The sequence below is a fragment of the Gallinula chloropus genome (genome assembly GCF_964237585.1).
Source record: "Gallinula chloropus genome assembly, chromosome: 6".
Taxonomy (NCBI): domain Eukaryota; kingdom Metazoa; phylum Chordata; class Aves; order Gruiformes; family Rallidae; genus Gallinula; species Gallinula chloropus.
The window spans coordinates 4,929,954-4,949,718 of record NC_140091.1 but is presented as its reverse complement, the minus strand read 5'-3'; the positions used below and the strand labels follow the sequence as shown (position 1 = coordinate 4,949,718).

General features: G+C 45.7%; 1 protein-coding gene across 2 annotated transcripts in view; it reads right to left on the bottom strand.

Annotated features, from left to right (window-relative positions):
* PLPP3 (phospholipid phosphatase 3) overlaps positions 1–19,765 on the bottom strand; it is a 53,175-nt gene that overhangs the window by 17,260 nt on the left and 16,150 nt on the right. For both annotated transcript variants that reach the window (XM_084266478.1, XM_084266479.1), the window contains exon 3: positions 4,356–4,513. In XM_084266478.1, coding sequence (XP_084122604.1) covers positions 4,356–4,513 — 158 coding nt within the window. The remainder of the gene's footprint in view (positions 1–4,355; positions 4,514–19,765) is intronic.

Here is a 19,765-nt window from a genome sequence, read left to right as displayed (position 1 = left end):
GGAAAAAAACCAAAACAAAAACCAGATAAAGAAATCAGTGTGTATTTGGGAAAGCAAGAGCAGATCCACTACCCTCTTACCAAACTGATTTTAGACAAAAACAAACGAATGACCTGCTTATCACCCTCTCTGAACACCACAAATGCAGACTCAGAAACTTTCCCAATTCTGGCCCAAACTTTGCCATCACCAGACCCAATTCAGGCTGCTCAAAGCCTCTATAAACACCAGCTATTTCTGGTGTTTCTGGTCATTTTGAGGGGTTTTGCCATTGCATGGCAGCAAATAACATATTTCCTGTGACAGGGATGCTGGTGTTTGACAATACCACCATAAATCACAGTCTGGGAGCAGAGGCCCTGACTTCTCATAATCCCTGCTCCTAAAAGGTGGGTTAATGTAAATCAGGCTGTGAAATGAAGTCCAAATGTCTCACCTCTTCCAAAGAGGCAAAGGCTTAAATTGCTCTCTGTCACATTACACACCTAGCTTTTGAGCTCCAGATTTACAGCTTTAGGATTTTATTCATTACTTTAAATGCTTTTATACTCGGGTAATAAATTAAGGTGGGTTTTGGGGTTTTTTTTCCAGTTGCCCCCTCATCCCTGACCCTCTCTAGTCACAAGGACTACGATACGTGGAATTAACTGTCAGAAAAAAATTCCTTCATGTTAATCTCTTTCTGAAGCAGCCAGCAATATTCCTCCCGGCATGGCAGCCTGCCAGCAGCACGCAGGAGACGAGGCTCCCCTGCCTACCTTTTTTAAAAGCTTGGCATAACCTTTGGAAACTAATAAACTGGAAAAGCATGGCAATTAGACTATGAAGAGATGAAGCTGTATCATTGTTTGAACTCACTCGTACCATGGCTTGGAGAAATAAAAGGTTGACCTATGGCAGCTGAAATTGCAGCTAAGGAGGCTTTATCAAAGAGAGATACAACTGGAATAATAAAAAATGATGGCTCTCTGCTAACCATGCACAGAAATACCTCAGGTGGTTGCACCGTTACCTGGGGTTTACATGTGATCGCTCAGATTCACTCTTTGCAATCTGGTTGTGGCCAGGGGTTCTCTGGGGAGCTGCAGCTAACCAGCTCTGGTATCGTTTTAATCCCCGCAGGCTCCAAGGACCATGGTTTATCTCCATTTGGGATGACCTGCCAGGACAAGCCAGCAGCCAGGACATGTACTGGTATGAGAACCACAGAGGGACGTTGGAGGCTTTCCTGCTCCTCTGGCAGGAGGCAACTCCAGGGTGTCTTGGATGGACATGGATGCTCCTGGCCACCACACTGAAGTCTCCTGAAAGCCTGAATTCACAAGGTGGGGAGCCCCAAGGCTCACAAACTTTCACAGAGGGGAGATGAGACTAATTAAGGATGACACCTGATAGTGGCAGATATGCCATTTCTCTAAACTCTACAAACAGATCCCCATAAACCTGAGGCTCCTGGCCTGGGAAAGGCATGTGACTGTTTTAAACAGGGACCAACAAAAGTCTGGGGATTAATATTTTTCTCTCACCGCTGGTGGTCTGGGTAATTGCACACATGTAGCAGATTGTAAACTGGAGACTTCGTTCCTTCACTAACACACTGCTGGGCAGCCATGAACCCACCCCACTCAGTTAATGCTGTGGCCCAACCTTAATGAGAAGCCAGAAATGGGGTAAACTTGGTTTTTTGGCAGCACCGTCCCAGATAAAGCAGGATGGTGAAAAACTAACGCAACACAGATGTGCACAAACTGAAAGGGCATCCTGAAAACTAAGCAAGTCTTAAAAGATATTAAACTCTTCTTATGCCTTGTGCTTCTGGCGAACCACCTGCATGGGACAAACGCTGGACCTATGTGATGGGCACAGCTCCCAGGGGACTGTCACAGACATTTGAGAGAGAGGGTCACTACAGACAATCCAGTATCAAACTTTTCTGTCTGTGAACACCTTTTTGCAGACTTTTGATTGTTGTGCCCATTTTATCACTGTTCTTATAAGGTATCACCAGCAATCCAATTAGCCTGTAATTACTTTTAGAGCTTTTTCTAATCACTCAGGTCTCTGGTGTAACATTCTCTGTGCCTAATCACATTGAAGCGTATGACCTTCTGCTGTAAAACAATCAGCTAATCTGGCTACGTAACTTAGATCGTTTGGCAAATTAATTTTCCTAGGTGTTTTGCACAGGCTTTCAGACTTCTCAGGCATGGGGACACAGGGTGGCTCAGCAGCAGTACCCGCTCGAGGCTCAGGAAGAGGAAAACACCACCTTGCCCTCCCCATCCCAGGGACTGTCAACACACTCCTGTGCCCAAGATGATCAAATTAACTGTCTCCCAAGCAAGGAGAGCAGCCAGGAGAGTCAGAGTGCACAAGCCAGGGTCATCTGTGTGGGAATTTGCCTGAAGTCAATAAATATATAGGTATTAAAACCAAATGCATAACCTCTTACATCCTGACCGAAGCTAAAGCCTTTGCCTCTGCATTTACTCTGGGTGTCCTCAAGCCATTTAAAACACAACCTGGACCTTCTACACCAGGTTAGCCTGCCCATGCCGCCACGTAAAGCAAGGGCATGAAATTTTGGCCACGCCATCCAAAACTCCAGGTCCCTGGAAGTCCTCATAATCACTGTCCTGCCTTCTGAAGGCAAAGGCTGTGAGCGAAAGGAGCGGAGTCAGTGCTCTGTGGATTTGGAAGGAATTCCTATTATGCTACAGTAATGCTGGTATCTGGGTTACATCCGAAGGAGAAGAAAAAAAAAGAGGTCAAGCTGACTTGAATTTTCCATGCATGCTGCCATGGCAAAGAAATCTGCTGCTTCAGTTCCTCGTTAGCTGTTTGTATCACTCAACAGCAAATAACCCAGCTTTTGCATTTACCTTATTAAGTTACATTTGTTGTGGGCACAGCAAACCCAGGGCAGAAACATCTAATTCTTTGGGGATTTTCTTTCTCTTTTAATTGACCTGCTATTTCGTGGTAGAAAGCTGATGGATTGCATAGGCAGCTGATTATGTTTCCAGTTTCTGTTCCAACTCCTGTATTTGCCACTGCCTCATTACTGGTCAGAAGCACACTCTGTGTGGAGCCTGCACGCCGATAGCACCGGCAGTAATGTGAAAATGAGAGGCTTTTTCATTTTGTTTTTATGGCTTTTCCACACTCAGGGGTAATTCACCTGCAGGGTAAAATTCTGCTGTGTTTATAGAACTGGGGGTTCTGGCACCTTTTGGGCTTCTTTTGAGGAGGGAACGTAAGAGCAAGGCAGTTTTGGGGACCTAGTTTGCTAAGTGAGTGTATGTGGTCAGGAAACGATGGAGAGATCAGGAAACGATGGAGATATTCACGGCATGAAGCAGCAAGGCAGGGAATGGGTATTACTAAAGCAGGCACCGTGCCATGCCAAAATACTTATTGCCCGTGACATTGCTCCTACAAGGAAAGATGAAACAAGTGCTCCTGACCTCTCCATCTCCATCCCTCCCCAGCTGAAGGACCAGGAAGAAGGTGGCACCTCTGGGAAAGCACCTGAGCTCTGCTGGCAGCAGGTGAGAAGGAAAACGTAGGTACTTTTCTTAGGGGAATTTCATCTTCAGCCAGAAACATTTAACCAATAATCAGGAGACAGCTCTTGCCTTCTGCCCCAGCACCGTGCTGGTGTGAGGAAACTCAGCTCCACGGGCTGAATTCAGCCTTTTGGCTGACATATAAAGCTCTTGCCATGTGATCGCTTCCTAGCACACCCCTAGGAAACCTGGCAGGAAAGAGAGAACTGAGGCAGCAGCGGGAAGGAAGGTGGTGCATTAACTACCTTTTACAGTGAGGACTCTGGGAATAAGCTCCCCACGGAAGGTTTTAATTGTCTTTTTAATATGACTGCGATATACAGTCTCTTAAAAAGCTAACGCTAACCTCTGAGACTTTTCCAGGCACTGGTTAACTGAGAAGACTTTCTTTTTTTTTAACTTATAAAATAGGCAAATACCAAGAGCTATTTGAATAGGGACAAACCATGCCAAGTCCTTACTGACACTCAAGTCTTTTTGGTTCTACTCTGAACTCCTACCGGAGGGTGAAAAAGCTCTTGCGGAGCTCACTGACTTGCCCAAACAGCTTTGGGCCTGTTTACTGGCTTCAAGAGTAATCTCATTCCTCCCATTACAAGCTTTCATTTGCAAATGTTTACTACTCTGTGCTCCCGTGGAACCTATGTGCATCTCAGTAGATGGCATGGACTCACCAGTAAGACCTCATTAAACCCCAGATGCTTACTCCATGTTGGTGCCACCAGCCAAAAAGCCATCAGGGATGGCCCAAGGGACAGGAGAGGAGGTTTCAGAGGTGGTACTTACAGCAAGGATGGCAATGAGGATGCCCGCAGCACACAGCACTGCGTCATTAATAGTCTCCATCGACTTCAGCGGGTACCGGATGCTGTCATCATCGCAGTAGAAGCCCCGCTGGTAGGGCTGGATTGTGCTCGTTTCAATGATGAGGAACGGCAACCCAGCTAGAAAGAAAGGGAGACAAAACCCAAACCCATCAGCAAGACAGGCAAACACAAGCTGCTTGCCAAAAAAAAAAAAAAAAAAGACAGACCCAACTAGAAAAGCCCTTGTAAACCACACAGCACCATTCCTGATGCTTTTCTTTCCATATTGCTATCTTTCCAAAGGGAATAGCATTGGGATTTGTTTTTCCAAGTCGCTCTTGCAGGGAAAAAGCATCTCCTCTGTTATGGTTATCAGATGTCTGCGCTGCCTGGTTTCAGTTAAGCCTTCTGCATTGCAAATATTAACTTACAGCAATGGACCCCTACAGCAATCCCTCTGCAAAAAGCCATGAAAACGAATCTGGCCCTTCTCTCTGGGGAGGGCCCAATGCTCTGCAGAGCGCCCCATGGCAGGGCAGCCCAGAGCTGTGCAAACAAACACGGCAGGATCAAGTATCAGCACTGCTTCTCCTACCTGGTCAGCCCAGCTACACTCCATCACCATCACTTTTCTGCCTTCAAAGCCTTCTTTGGCTCCCTTCTCTCTGTATTTACAGGCTACATGTGTGTTTGTACCTACTAATGCTGGAAGGCTATGTGCTTTGAGCAGCTGCGGGACACCCATCCTTAGCCCATCCATGTGAGGGGAAGCTGAACACACACTCAAGCAGCCCATCCATGAATGCTGCTGAACTCCCATCAGAGCCTGTTCACCTTCTATCACATTAAAGCCACACAGAATCAGTTCTTAAATGTTGCTTGTGAACCCTCCACGCAGCAGGCCTGCATCTGCACAGCTTGGCTAAACACCAGGCATGGAAGAGATCTCCTCAAAAACATGGGGTGATAGGGTTGGACACATGCTATGGAAGGGACACCTCAAAGTTGCTGCACATCTGTAACTCCACATTCTTCTAAGCCTTTCAGAGAAGTACAGCATTGCCTCAAAGATGGAAGGAGAGCCCCGAGGTATTTCCCAGCCACGATGTTATCCTGAGCAGCGCATCCCCATCCATCTTTGCTATTAAGTGTGTCACCAAGAGGAGCGGTACATCCCTTCTAAAACAAGCCCCAGATTCCCTGAAACTCATGTTCAGAGTAAATCCCAAGCCATAAGGTACAGTAAACCCTCCTCCCACTTGCAGAGCGAAACCCAGGTAAGGGGAAAACAAATGCTCAGCAGTTGGAGCTGTCCTTGGGCCAAGACAGCAGGTCTCATGCCCAGACCCTACAGAAAGCACTAGGGAATATTTGAGAACCACTAACTTGCCTAAGTATCTGTGAGTTTGTTTACACAGCTAGAAGTCTAAGACATCAGAAGGTTGTTTTTTTTTCTTCTATAATTAATAAAAAATAATAAATAAAAAACAAAGTGCTGTTGGGTTTGACCTAAGTTTGTCCATGGTACACTTGTAGTGACCACAATTGACTAGATGTGATTAGCAAGGGTACCATCCAGGTTGTTAGAAGGTGGCATCAAAATTATGCTTCCCATCTCCACATGAACCACTTTCTGTACTTCACTTTGTGCAATCCATTTTGGCTCCTTCTGCTGTATGTTAACAGGTTTGCCTAATCCAGGATTATTAGGGGGTTGTTAGACTTAAGAAAAAGGAAAATCTCCATCATTTGTAAGCAACCACACACACAGAGACCTGAAACCTCTCAGGTACCCAAGAGCAAGCAGGGTGACTGCTCTAGACCCCTTTTAGATCCTCTCTAAAAAAACCCAACCCTCTAGAAACAGGCTAATTGCAAGCGCGGGGCCCCGCGGCACTTGGCAGAGCAGGATGGTTTCCACCACACGTGTGAATCAGCAAGGAAAGGTTTCAGAACCGCCTGCCCAGCTCAGATTTGGTAAATAAAATCGGACATCTCGTGTGAATCCAGTTGATCTTCATTCCACTATTTAACTGTTTTGATGCCCCGCCAGCTTGGCCCCAAAGCACGCCTCTGATGCCAGCAATCTGATATTAATAGGCCACTTAAAAAATCCTTAGTTTCCCAATGAAAAATTGCAGGAGAAGAGCTAATGTCGCTTGGCACGATCCAATTTCACATGCACTTGAAGCAGCGGCGTAACAGTTGAACTCGGGGAGTAGACATGCCACAGTTACGTGGCTTATTGTTATTTCTCCAGTTCCTCTTGTTAATAGCTTTCACATGACAGGTCTGTAAAACACATGTTCCCACAGACAATAAAATACATCTGAAAGCTAAAACTGGCTTTAAAAAAAGAGAAGGGAAAAAAAGAAAGAAAGAAAGAAAAAAAAGACAATAGCGCTCCTATATATTATGTGAACCCAGGAATAATAAAGATTTGTTTTCCCTTCGTTCATTGAACAGCATGGGGTAGTATTTCCTCGTTTCAATTATATGTACGCTTGCCACAGCTATAATAGGAGCATAACTGACCTATATGGTATATATTTTCTTAAAGCATGCATAGGAATAGTTTAGAAAATCCAATGGTTTTGTTTTCTCTCCTACAAACTTGCGGTTTAGTGGGATATTGCCAATCAAGTCTTGACATTTTTCCAGCAAAACAGTAACCTCAGATTCCCTTTTTCCCCCTCCTTCCTCCTCTTTTTTTTATATATATAAAAAAAACCCAAAACACCACAGATGAGGAACATAAACATACTCTCCATAGCTGAACGGATATGATTTAGAAGACATAACACACCCTTGATTTTGAGGGCCGAGTGAGAGGCTGCTCTTTCAACCCAAGGAGGAGAAGACCCCAGCCCATCCCAAAAAGTAAATTGTGTTCAAGATAATTCTTCTTCCACGAGGTTATTTCTTGGAGGATGGGTTGTCTAAGTGACTAGGTCACCACCCACATATTTTATGACAAAGGGGCTCCAGCACAGAGAAGCCTGCAGCAGTGCCAGAAGGCAACTAGAGAATGGGTTTTACAGAAAAGCAGTACAGGGGAAAGTCTGGAAGAAGACAGTAAGTTAAAGGCAGAGAGGAATGCTTTTGAGATCCCTCAGCAAAACACAACAGAGACATTATTCACACTGGAAGATCAGCCAGAGGCAAAGGTGAGCATCCAGAAGTTAGGCTACAGCTCAAACACCCTTGGAAGTAGGAGGCAAGGAGCCTAGGGTTGTACCATCTTCATGGTACATCTGGCCTCCTCCCTTCTGTCCCAGTCTACCTCCCCAATTCAGAGTATTCATAGGAAATTCAGATTATGCATCCCTGGCTGCAGTGATCCACATTCACAAATTCAACAGTGGAACCGCATAAAGGTAAGAGGATTTCAACCTCCACCACTTCCCATCCCTCCCCACCCTACAGAACTGTTGAGGATACAAGAGGTAGACATAAGAAAACTGTAACAAATAGCATCCTACAGTGAAGTGAGTGATACATGTATGAGGCAGGCAAAACAAATACACAGATTTTGGGATGGCTACTCATCTCTAGAGAATGGTCCTCCTCAGCCCCTCCATCTGTGGCTACAATGTACCTACATACACAGACCTACTGCAAAACCTTTGGTAACACCGCAGAAGGGACTTGCATCCTCCTTAATACTGGTGTCTCCCTGCTAAGACAAGGGTAGCCTGTGACTCATACCCTAAGGGTAAGACTGGGTAACCAGAGGAGCACTGTTATCCCCATCTCAGAGGAAACTAAAGTACAGGACAAAGGGATTTGCCCATTCCCATGCAAAAAAGGTAACCAGAGCCAAGATTACCTTCTGAATTGTAACATCCTTCCCAAGGTTGAAGGAAAGGGGTTTTTTCCTTATATAAAGAGGATTCGTTGCAATCCCAACCACATGCTATTACCTATAGTAAACTACTAATCAAATGGCTCCAACACACGAATGTGAACAGAAAGCTGTCAGGGACTGCTCCTGTTCCATCCAAAAGGGGCTCAGCTCTGCTTTGAGCAACACAGAACAGGTATGGACACTAATGAATTGTGCAAGACACTGCAGGATGCAGCGTTGGAGGCTGAAAAGTGATGTTGCTTTTGTAGGGAGGAAGCCCAAATGATGAGGTGACCACTAACCACTGGTGTCCTACACTAAGATACCTCAGTGCAGGGCTTAAATTTGTCATCCTGTGTAATGAAGCCAGCCAAGTTTGGAAATCTAGCACCAAGGGGAAAAAATTATTCCTTTCCTTGGTCAGCACCTTTATTAAGAGGCAATTAAGAGGCAATAATCTTGGGAAAGCTGGCAGATGAAAGCTAAAATCCATCACTAAACCCTCACAGAACCCCCATGTATTCCCCAACTAGCTTGAAATGTGCATAAAATCAAAGGCAGAAGGAAAAAGGGCTCTGTGCTGGGTACAGTGCTTTGAATCTCAGAGTCTTTGAGGAGTTGCTGCTTGGAGGATTTAAGGGAGGAGGGAATTAAAAGAGGGGATAAGCTTTTGTTGGCCACCCATTGGAAAACCTGTGGAGGGAATGGGAGGGGAAGAGGCTTTTCTGCACTGACCCACCCTCATCTTCCCAGCCCAACCCTCACCTTTCAACTAAATTAAACACCACCTTGGGTTTTCAGTTTGGTTTTGATAGAGGTTGGGGTTTCTTTCACTAAATCCTCCTTCTTTCAACCCTGCAGGTCAATGTGATATTACGGGCTATCTCAACAAAGCAATGATAATGCCAAACAAGGACTCTGCCATGTGTTTGGCTGCCAGTGTCCAGGCCCTGGGAGGGTCTTTAAGATTTCAGTTGATTAGATGTCTATCTTAATAAGTGAAAAAGATCACAAAATAATTTGGCAGGACCAAGTGGGCTATCTAATTCCTCATTCAAGACACACTCTGTAAATATTTGGGTACCTACAAGCCATGGGCTTTCTGTCTGAAGTACTTAGAAACTGATCTTGGGTACACACAAACCTTATTTAGTTTACAACATTTGTACATATTTTAGAAATGCCTAACAACTAGATTAGCCTCTGGTAGGCTTTTATTTGGGCTTTAAAGGCTGGGTAACCAGTAGGCTTCCCGAATTTTTGAGAATTGCAGCACTGCAGACCAGCCTCAGCAGCTGCTGCAAGAGTGAAAAACTCCTGAAGCCAGTTGACCTTATAAATAGATTAAGTTCTATAACAAGAAGTATTTCCATGTTCCCATCATATCATGCATATGCTGACAATCGCAATCAGGCACAACAACAACAACAAAATCAAAGCAAGACAGGTGGGGGAAGGAGGGACAGGAACTTGGTCAACCAAAAAAATAATCCAAAGGGACCTGATCCATAGCCCAGCAGTAGCCCAAAAAGAATCCCACTGCAGTCTGGATTGGGCCACTGTGTTGGGATTTGCAAAGGTCTTTAAAGTGTCAGTGATGTGCCTCCTTCCCAGTGTTTTTGGACTGAATCTGGATACTCGACGTCCATATATTCCCAAGAGACAGCTAAGCTAACATCAGAAATACAGAGTACCTTCAAGTCTGTATTTTATTACCTGCTCACTCTTAATTATTCTTCAGCTTGGTTCCAACAGTCCAGAAGACTGCTCTGTGCATCTGCCTGTATTTTGGAAACACATCTAATATCTGTGTTGGCAAAACAGGTTCTCATTCAACCCTACTGCAGTCCCACTGCTCTTAGCTACAGAGACACTCAAGGAAAGACAGTTCTCTAAACAAGCAAACAAACCCTAGACTTTACTGTAGAACAGGTACCTGCTTTAGAGTACCACAGAACCTGTAAATAAGGATCAGGATGTATTGAATTTCTCCGATTTGACTTGTTTGGAAAGGCCCCATGCCACAAGGGGTGGATTTCCACAAAAAACCAAGATATTAGTTAATTTTCTACTTGCTGTAGGTTCTCCCATGTCACTCTCATTAACCTCGGCACCTACCTATGTTGATCTATCTGGTACGCTCCTTATAAAGACTGGCATTTCAATCCCCTTTATTATCTCTCAGCCAAATCATGGGAACATCAATGTCAGCCTCACCGTTTTTAGGTCCACCAGATGCTGCAGAGTCCAAGAGACATCCTAGCAGGCAGACAGAGGTTCTTTTTCATTTTGACCCAGATGGTGATATTCTCTGGGTTCTTCCTTCTTGGGTTGGTTTTGTTGTTTATTTTTTAATAAGAACCGGTTATTCAGGAACACCAGGCCAAACACCTTCTCGTGCCACAGCAAACAAGAAGAATGCAGAGAATATGAATTTTCTGTATGGACAATGCTGTAACAGTGATGACCCCAGGCTGTGGAGGTGTTTGAGAAGTGCCTCTAAAAGGAACCAGTAGCAGTGGCAGGAATGACAGGTATCTGCCAACTGCCTAAACCCATCATCCAGACACATATCCATCCTTTGCAGCAAATATGGTCCAGTGCAACCTACAGCACACTTACTGACCCAACCATGCTGGGAAAATATTATTGATCAAGATGCTTTAAACCAAATGTCCAATTATTCTCATGTGCTGCAAATTCCTTCAGACACGAAACCTCAGTGAAAACACTTCTTCACACAGCTGGAGCACAACGTGCCAGCCCCAGGCTGAGGCCTCCACGTGAACAGGAATGCTACCATTGCTTTTGCTAGGAGAAATACTGCTTTTAGAGAGTACCTGCTGCTTATTTCCAGAGGTAAACACCCACCACATGCAAAGGAAGAAAGAGAAGATGGGAATTCTAAGGAGCGCGTTAAATTGTTCTTCCTGGGAGTTTGGCATGAGTTGATGTATTAAAAAAGCTTTATATAAAAGCACACGTATATTTTTAATATCTAAAAAAAATGCATTAATAAGAACAAAAGGTCTTTTCCAAGCCACAATACCTAGATGCATATGAAATTCTGCATTTGTCGGGTAAAACAGATTGAAGTGAGATTGGTCAACCAGCCAAAGTTGGACGTGGTGAACACAGAAGACATTATCAACAGGAATCCAGAGCCAGCTCCAGTCAAAGACAAGGGAAACAAAGCCATCATTTTACATTGTCTACAGCAAGGAATAAAACGTGATATGCTGTGAAAACCCCAAAGCGGCGGCATCTTTCGAGGTCACCTCTCCCCATCCAAGTGTTTTGGAAGGTCTTGGAGATATGACAAGCCTGACCTAGGCTGACCTAGCTTGAAAAGAGAGTGGGGGAAAAAAAACGAAGAAGAAAATCATAAAAGTGCCTGTGAACTCTGCAATACCAAGGGCAAAGGGATCGTGTGAAAAACACGCTGTGGCTACTATTATGTTTTCAATTACAAACGAAGCGAACACGGTTTACTCTGCCGGTCAGCGGGTTTGGAACGAGCCCTGCCTCACCGCGGCTCCTCCGGGCTCTGCCTTCGAGGAAGGGCTCGGACCACTGCCCAGCCCCAGCAACGCTCACACTGCGGGATGGGGGCAAGCCACCCCGTGTCTCTGGGGGAAAGACTGGGAGCTGCCTTCCAAACCAGCGTGAGGGTGTGCAGAGCTGCTGCTCCCTTCATCCACACCACCCCACTGACACACATTGGCTGGGTGAGCCATGATATTTCGCCGTAGAACAACAAATCTGCTCCACTCCATCACCCTCTATTCCAGAAGAAAGCTTTGTGGGCTGCAGGCATTGTTTTAACGGATAAAATATCAAGCAGAGACTCCTTATCTCAGCTTAGTGCCCCCAAACACCACCAAGTATAAACTCCAGCTCCTTCTCTTTGCACAGCCATGGTGAACCCCAACCAGTGAGTGGAAATATAGAACCACAGCTAACACAACAAAGTCAAATTTCTCTCAATTGTTTTAAAATAGAGGTGCAAAGCTTTTGAAGCAAAAAAAAAAAAGCCAGTACATCTGGCCAACATCAAGTTCCTTAAAAAAAAAAAAAATCATCTGAACTTCCCAAGCTTCCTTTCCCCATTCCCAGAGCATCCCAGCAAGGTGCTGCACTTGTAATTACGCACGTTTTTTGGGAGCAACTGCCTCAGTATAGAAGGAGGCAAAGCCTGTGTCTGCAGCACTGAAGCCTGCTGCGAGTAGCTTTCTGACCCAGTTCTGTCAATGTACCTATTGTGAATGCAAAATCCTTCTTCGGATTTGAAGCAGCAGCCACCTGCACAAATAAGGCCGGGTTATAACTCTGTAACCAAATACAAGCACTGAAAGCTTAAAAAGTTTGTAGTCCAAAAGGCACTTCTGACCTCTTCCTTAAAAGTTCACTAATCACTTTTAATTCATAATTTATTTCCTCTTAATATACTTGCTGTATATAATACCCCCCTCTCGTCCCCCCCCCTTCCCTTCTCCTCCTTTCTTTTTTCCTGGAAGTTCCCCAGGAGAAAATGATATTACACAACTCCCTTGATTAACTGGAAATGAAACTTTTCCCGCTCGGTAGTCGAGATTTGGTAGAGTTTCCAGGCTATAAGGCATGGTACACAGTGACACAGTGCTGAAAGAAAGGTGGGGTGAAAAAAAAAAGCCCTAAGCATTAGTGGAAATGACCCCAAGGCCCTTGAAGCGATGGGGGCTTAATCTCAGTGGTCCCCAGAGCAGAGCTGAGTAAGGCTTTGCTTGTTCCCCAAGGGGTTAAAGAGGTGTAAGGTTAGTTCTTTTCTCCCTCCTCTGTATTTTTGACCACAGTTAATGCATGAGGAGCTGCACCCTAATGTATGATAATATATGATATAGCTGAGATCACACTGGTACCCAGAAAAATATTTTAAAAAATTAAATCCTGATTCTAATTAAAATAGGGGGGCAGCCTGGTTCCATGCTACACATCATTTCAGGCCTCTAGGCATTTTTTATCCCCCTAAAAAACTGCAAACCCACCTAACGTGGTGGTATCACATCAACACCTAAAATTTTACTACCCTCTCCTACAAATGCTGGGCCAGCCACTGCGAACACATCCACCTCGTCACACCCTGTGTCATGACACCCCCTTTCCCACGCACAGCCTGGACCTCGCTGCGATGGCTGCGTTTTGTGGCCAGGTGACATTTCATAGCCCCATTTCCTTAGGGGACCAGTATAAACCGGGCTGGATCCAAACAGCACAGGCAACAGCCAAGCTGCTATTCACACCGACTCGAGGGACACAACATGTACTGTGTTCTTTAAAGCCAAAAACGGATAACTCCCAATTTCCCTTTCCAATCCCTCTGTAACAATGCTGTGCCCTGCTGTCAGGAAAGTGTGAATAAATTGGGGAAAAAAAAAAGGTTAAAGAAGCCCAAGGGAATGGCAGTCCCTTTTTCTTTATTGCAGTTAATTTTGACAAAGGCTCTTCTGTTCCCTGCCCCCCTCCCATTTTATTTTTTTGTTTTTGTTTTTTTGGGGAAGGGCTTTGTGCCAAGTTGCATTATCATTATTACTCTTCACCATGGTACTTCCACAAAACCTGACTGGTATGTTTGCCTGAAAAAAAAAAAAAAAAAATCAGAGGTTTTCATAGAAATTGTTTTTATCTCACAACAACTCCTTTTGTCACCCCAGACAAGAAAAGAGGAGGAAAAGGGCTTGGGCTCAAATCTGAGCCCAGTGACAAAAAAAGAGCCTCAAAAAAAGCATCGTGACCCTCCAAATACAGTATGACAAGAAAACCTGCCTTCCCAACAGGGCAGAAAACTTCCAAAAACCCTTTTACCACCTCCCTTCTAACACTGATGCAACTACAGGCCTATGCAATGCGTTGCAACCCTCTCTGGTCATCCTCCATTTTAAGCCCTTTGATGCTTGGGAAAAAAGCCTGTACTATCGGTGGGGCTGTTCTGAAGGGGTTTTAAATGGAAATAGTTTCTTTTCTTGCAGCCCATCATGGCAACCAGAGCCCACTGGCTCCAGTCAGCGAGGCAGGAGCTCAGCGGCTCGTAGGGGGTATCCTCTATTTCCAGCCTATTTACTGCTCCGTTGAGAAAGGCGCCTATAGATGCTCTAGTTCTCAGATGGGAGTTTGGAGAGACTCGGTTATTCAACAAACCGACCCTTTCTGAAGGCTGTCAAAGGAGTGATTTGATGCCTTTCAGTGCTTACTATACAAAATGCTGAAAGACCAGCGAACTTCAAAAGCCGCAGAAGCGGAGCTGGAGTTTGGCAGGAGTTCATTAGCTGCCTGTGTCCTTCTGTGTGTGGCTTGTAATTACATGCAGACCTGATGCCAAATCTCATCTACCGAGGGGTACCAATTAACGTGCTGTGGATGATTCACAGGTAGCTAATGCTGAGATTTATACAACCAGCATGCCAAATACCCTGTGCTTTATTATTATTATTACTTTTTTTTTTTTAAAGCTGGTGCTTTTCTTTTGGTTTTCCTCCTTCTTTTTGAGATATTGGACAAGTAAGTTTAACAGAAAAATTGGGATTGTCCAGTGTGTTCCCAGGCCACACACCGGTGGGTCTGATCCCACCATCACTGTGCACCAGCATATGCAGGGACACAGGAATCCCTCGGCACATGGGCCAAGGGTTTGCAAGTTGAACTGCTGGCTGTATTTTCCCTTTGGATAAAGCACACACTACTGCTCCAAGGAGGAAAACTCTAAAATCGAGGTATGGTTTGGACACCTTAGTTGCTGTCCCCTGCTGCTTGTACAGGAGCAGCAGGAGCTTTAACAGTACCTAGAAAAGCTGAGTGCACCTGTACCTAGAAATGATAATGCACTTTTTTTGGGGGTGTGTGTGGGAAGTATACAAAGCTCTATCTCCTGCAGGAAAACACGAGTTACTAGATAAAAAAAAAAAAAAAAATAAAGAGCCCTTCTCTTCCTTGAGATCTGCATCTCTTTGCAGCCAGCTGGCTCCAGATACAGCCCTTGGCAATTAAAACCTTGGGAAGTCAGATACAACAGCACGGAAGCGAACCTTTTGTTTTCCTGCTTTTCCATTCTTGTCTCCTGTTTGATCCCCAAACAGATTTCTCAAGCTAAGGCAAAACCATGGGCCCAGTGGAGCATCTTGGCACCGACTTTGAGCAGATCTCTAGGCACACTGGTTTGCCACCACTGTGGGTTTTCCCATGGAGAGCAGGAGACCTAGCCCTCATTTCCATCTTCTACTTGACTTTCCAAAAGCCAAGCTGAGAAGTTCTCCCTCAAGTCTGCAGGGCCTCAGTGTCCCCAGAGCCACCATGAAACAAGTGGCCACAAGAAGGAATTTCTGGAAACAGTCAGCCTTGCTGTAACACTGCTCCCAAAGGTACCAGCCATATCACAACCATGTGTTCAAAACTCATGGGATGTACATGTAATTCATTATGGATTATACATTTAACACCCAGTGACCCTCATTAACTGTAATTTAATAGTTTTTGCTCTTCCTTTGCCTTTATCATACAGCTTTCCTTGCCAGCCAGTGCCTGTGTTAATTTTTCTGACAGTTGCTCAGACACCCGTGTCTCCCCCTCTACCCTCCAGACACCCCTATTTCCATTCATTTTCCTTTCTCCACAGCAGAAGTGGTTTCTCCATCACACTTCTCACTCCCATCCCATTGCAAAATGCCTCCAGCCTTGCTGGATAACTCCGCACCAGAAGGGCTGTGAGCACAACCCAACGCTCACACCACGTTATCCTTCTAATAAACCTTTCAGAGCATTTGACACAATACAGGTCCCTCCCAGCCACGAAAGCTTCCTTGCTTATCAGAAGAATTTTTAATCAACTTGCAGGGAAAACATAGCCTGACATTTTATGGCTTCCTTGCGCTCTGCTTTTAGATGTTTCAGTTTTCTCCAATTTGTACTCTTGCTAATAGAGTCTTTCATGCCCAGCAGCTTCTCCCCCAGATAATTCAGAGGCAGGGCAAGCAGAGAAGCATGGGGGGTGTGGGGGTGTCCCGGTGGGGTGGGAGAAGGCAGCACCAGGCACCAAGCTCTCACACTTACTGCAGGTTCTGGGACATGGTTTTGTCCTGGCCACAATTACAAAACAACAAACAACGTCTGTGGGGAAGGGTCATAAGAAGTTCAGCTTTCCTCTATTAAAACCATCTGGTGCCTATAAAAAAAAAACCCCAACTGGTTGGTTGGGATGGTTGGGAGCACCTCCTCCCCACTCAGCTCTTCCTGGCACTTCTAGAGAGTGTGGTGGCACTTGGAGGTACTACTGCAAGAGACAGAGCTGCCATGGGAGCAGGGGGTCCCAGTAGACCCCACACACACTTTGCCTCCCTCTTGCTGTAGAGGTGCTCCAGCATCCACCTCACTTCTCCTTAGCTAAGCCAGACATGCCTTTAGGAAGTGCCTGGTCCCCAGCATCCCAGGGCTCATGTCAGCCTGCCCTTAGCGAGCCTGTGAGCAGATGAGGCCTTCTAAGCAATACAAAATGCTCTTCTGAGGCCAGCGTGGGATCCAGCAAAGAGTTTCTTCAGGTCAGACACACCGACGGGTCCCTTCCAGTATCACCAGCAAGAGGCAAGCCAAACCTGCAGGGGTGGTGGGGCAGGGGATGGGAACCTTTATTTTTCCTAAAACCTCTCCTTTGTTTCCAACAGGAATAAAAGGAGGAGAAAAAAAAAAAAAAAGAAAGAAAAGAAGAGAGAGGAGCACTCACAGCCAGTTCCCCAGCCTGTAACACAAAACCGCGCTGTGCTGGGAAACCTTACACCACGCGGCATCCAGCTCATGTACTCCTGCTCCGCTCGCCGCCTCCCGGATGCTTCCCCAAGCCCAAACTGCCCTTGAGAGAAGCCAAGCCTCAGCCTCTGCTGAAAAGCCTCTTTGTTTGGATTCCCTTTCCAAATCAGCGTATCCCGAGATTGAACTCCCTCCCACCCCTCTGCAGGGCTTTTTAATGTTCAGATGCCTTTGGCAGTGGCCAGATTTGCCAGCAGGTTTGCGGTCCCGTAACAGCGTTCAGAAACCTCAGTGCTGGGGCACATACAGCGTGTGAGGAACTCTCTTCATGGTAAATAAAGAGGTTGTGGAGGGGAGGGAAGAAAGAAATTACTGCAGAATTATTTCAATCAGTCCTTTAATCGTGAATCACGACCAGAGGAGCTAAGTTCTCCTTAATTAAACAATAGCTTTAATCAGCCCTCAATAGCCTGCATTAAGGCACACCACTGAGCTGGAGAGGCACTTCTCTCCCCCCTGCCCCCACCTTTAACTGGAATCGTTGAAAGAAAACTAGACAAAGCATCACTGCTCCTTGGAGAAACCCAAGCATGGAGTTTGGTCCATATATGTACCACCAAGAGGGTTCAATTTCCAACTTTCCATGCAGCTTCAAGTCCATCAGTCACTACACCCAGAAGTTAAATGCTTTTCCTGCAGTGCCTGCTCAGGCTGCACAAGTGTGCTACATCCATACACCCCATGGCATGCAACGGGGTCCCCACTGTCTCCCTTGGGGACTTCCAAGCACCCTCAAAACCCCATAATCCCACAATGGGCAGGAGATATGGTACCCCCACAGCAGGCCCTCTGGTCTAGCACAGATCCACAGCAACTCCAGTTACCACTCTAAGCAAAATACAGCAGACCTTGCAGCAAGGGACTAGCTGGAATGTCAGTCCTGCACCTCACCCTGACACCAGAGGGGAAAGAAATAAAAATAAGCAAGAAAAAAAATCCAGCCTCTTCTCCAAAACAGGCCCTAGGCCCTGGACTTGAAGCAATTTCACTTGGGAAAAGTTGTTTTTCCACTTTAGTTTGCTTTTTAATCGGCCTCAGCGTTATGTCCTTCTCTGTGAAAGCAAAATGCTGAGCATTCAAGCAGGTGGATTTTCAGAGTGTGGACCCGATCCTGTGTTCGTAAAGCAATGTCTAGTTTTGCAGGCAACTTCAGCAAGAGCAAAAGCCAAGTCCCACAATCCAGATGCATCCCAAACTCTATCCCCACTCATCCGGCTGTTTTAAACATGCTGCATCCTTAGACTCTTACAGCTTCAGGCACTGGAAAACTTCTTTGTGCCTGATGCACACAGTGATTTATCAAACCAGGCTTTCTTCAAAACACTATTTGACTTTTCCATGGGTTTTGCATTTGACAAAGACTCACGCCAGCTCAGACAGAAAAATAAAATGCCACAAAACTTCTTCTTTAAGAAAAAAAATCCCAACCAAAAAACAACACAAACCACCCAATCCTCCCAGCCCAAAGCTTTAGAAATGCTTCCACATGCTAATCAGCCTCCTATTCAGCTCCAGACTGAATAGGACTCCAACAATGACAAAGAAATACGCTGAACCTATCCCACATTTCATCCCCTTCACTCAAAATGTTGCTGTTACCTTGGTTTTCGCCGGCTTTGTGGGAGCTGCAGCAGAATGACAGCTGCATGCTAAAGCTGCAGGGATGATCAAGAAAGCAGGAGCGTTGGATGGAAAAGAGATAGCCATCTCAGATTGTGGGGGAAAAAATATGGAATGATTTCATGGAACAGTCTCTGATGCCACAAACTTTGATAAAAACGTATAAATAAATAAAGAAAAGGCAACAAACCCCCCTGAGGCCTTTCCTGATAACACAGCCTCTGTGGTTAGGCAGCAAAGGGAATTTTTTTCTTATCTTGGCAAATATGAGTAGGCTAAAGACCCCTCCAAGCCCTTCCACCACGAGTTAGCCATTTCTGTTACGTATTACCAGCTGGCAGGTATCTTGGTGCACCTTTTCCTCCGTATTCTTAACCAGAGAACATTCAGCTCTTACTTTGAGAGCAGACAAGCCAGATCCTGCTGCAATGGGTGATCTGAGGTCATTTCCCTTTTCTGCAGAGCGAAGAAGTATGGGAATGGAGCCATCCAGGGAAGCTTTTGCAGGAACTGAGGTGGAAAGCTCTGGGACAGGTGTACACTCGTCCTAGGGACATGCTTCAGCCCCAGCCTTGGCAGCCACAGGCTTTTCCTCTGTGGTCACGCATTGTTTAGGATCTGATTTCAAAAAGATACCTTGGGAGGCTGGTGATGGTCTGGCAGGACTGGCAGAAGCATCAAAGTCCGCAGCTTCACTGAAATCATCAGGACTCAGAGGTACTTCAGTAGCTCTGGAAGCCCCACTGGGCATCTGCACTGGAAATAGTGCCTTCAAAGCCTATGCAGGCTCCAGCTCCCTGCCCACACACGGAGGTGATGCTCCTTTATGCTCTCTGTCTCCTTAGCTTAGAAATTCCCAGAGGCACAAAACTCCTCCGGGATGTGCCTGGGCAGTACCAGGGACAACAGGGCCCAAATCCTGGCATGGGACTCTTCCGCGGCTTTAGCTGGGCAGAAACCCAGAAATCCAAGGGAGAAGCAGCTCCCCAGAAGCGAGGCCATCTGATCAGTGATCAAAGAGCAGCTTCAGAAACCTGCTAACACCAAAATGATTCACAGCTATCAACTTCAAAGGCATTTTGCTGCCTGCTGTC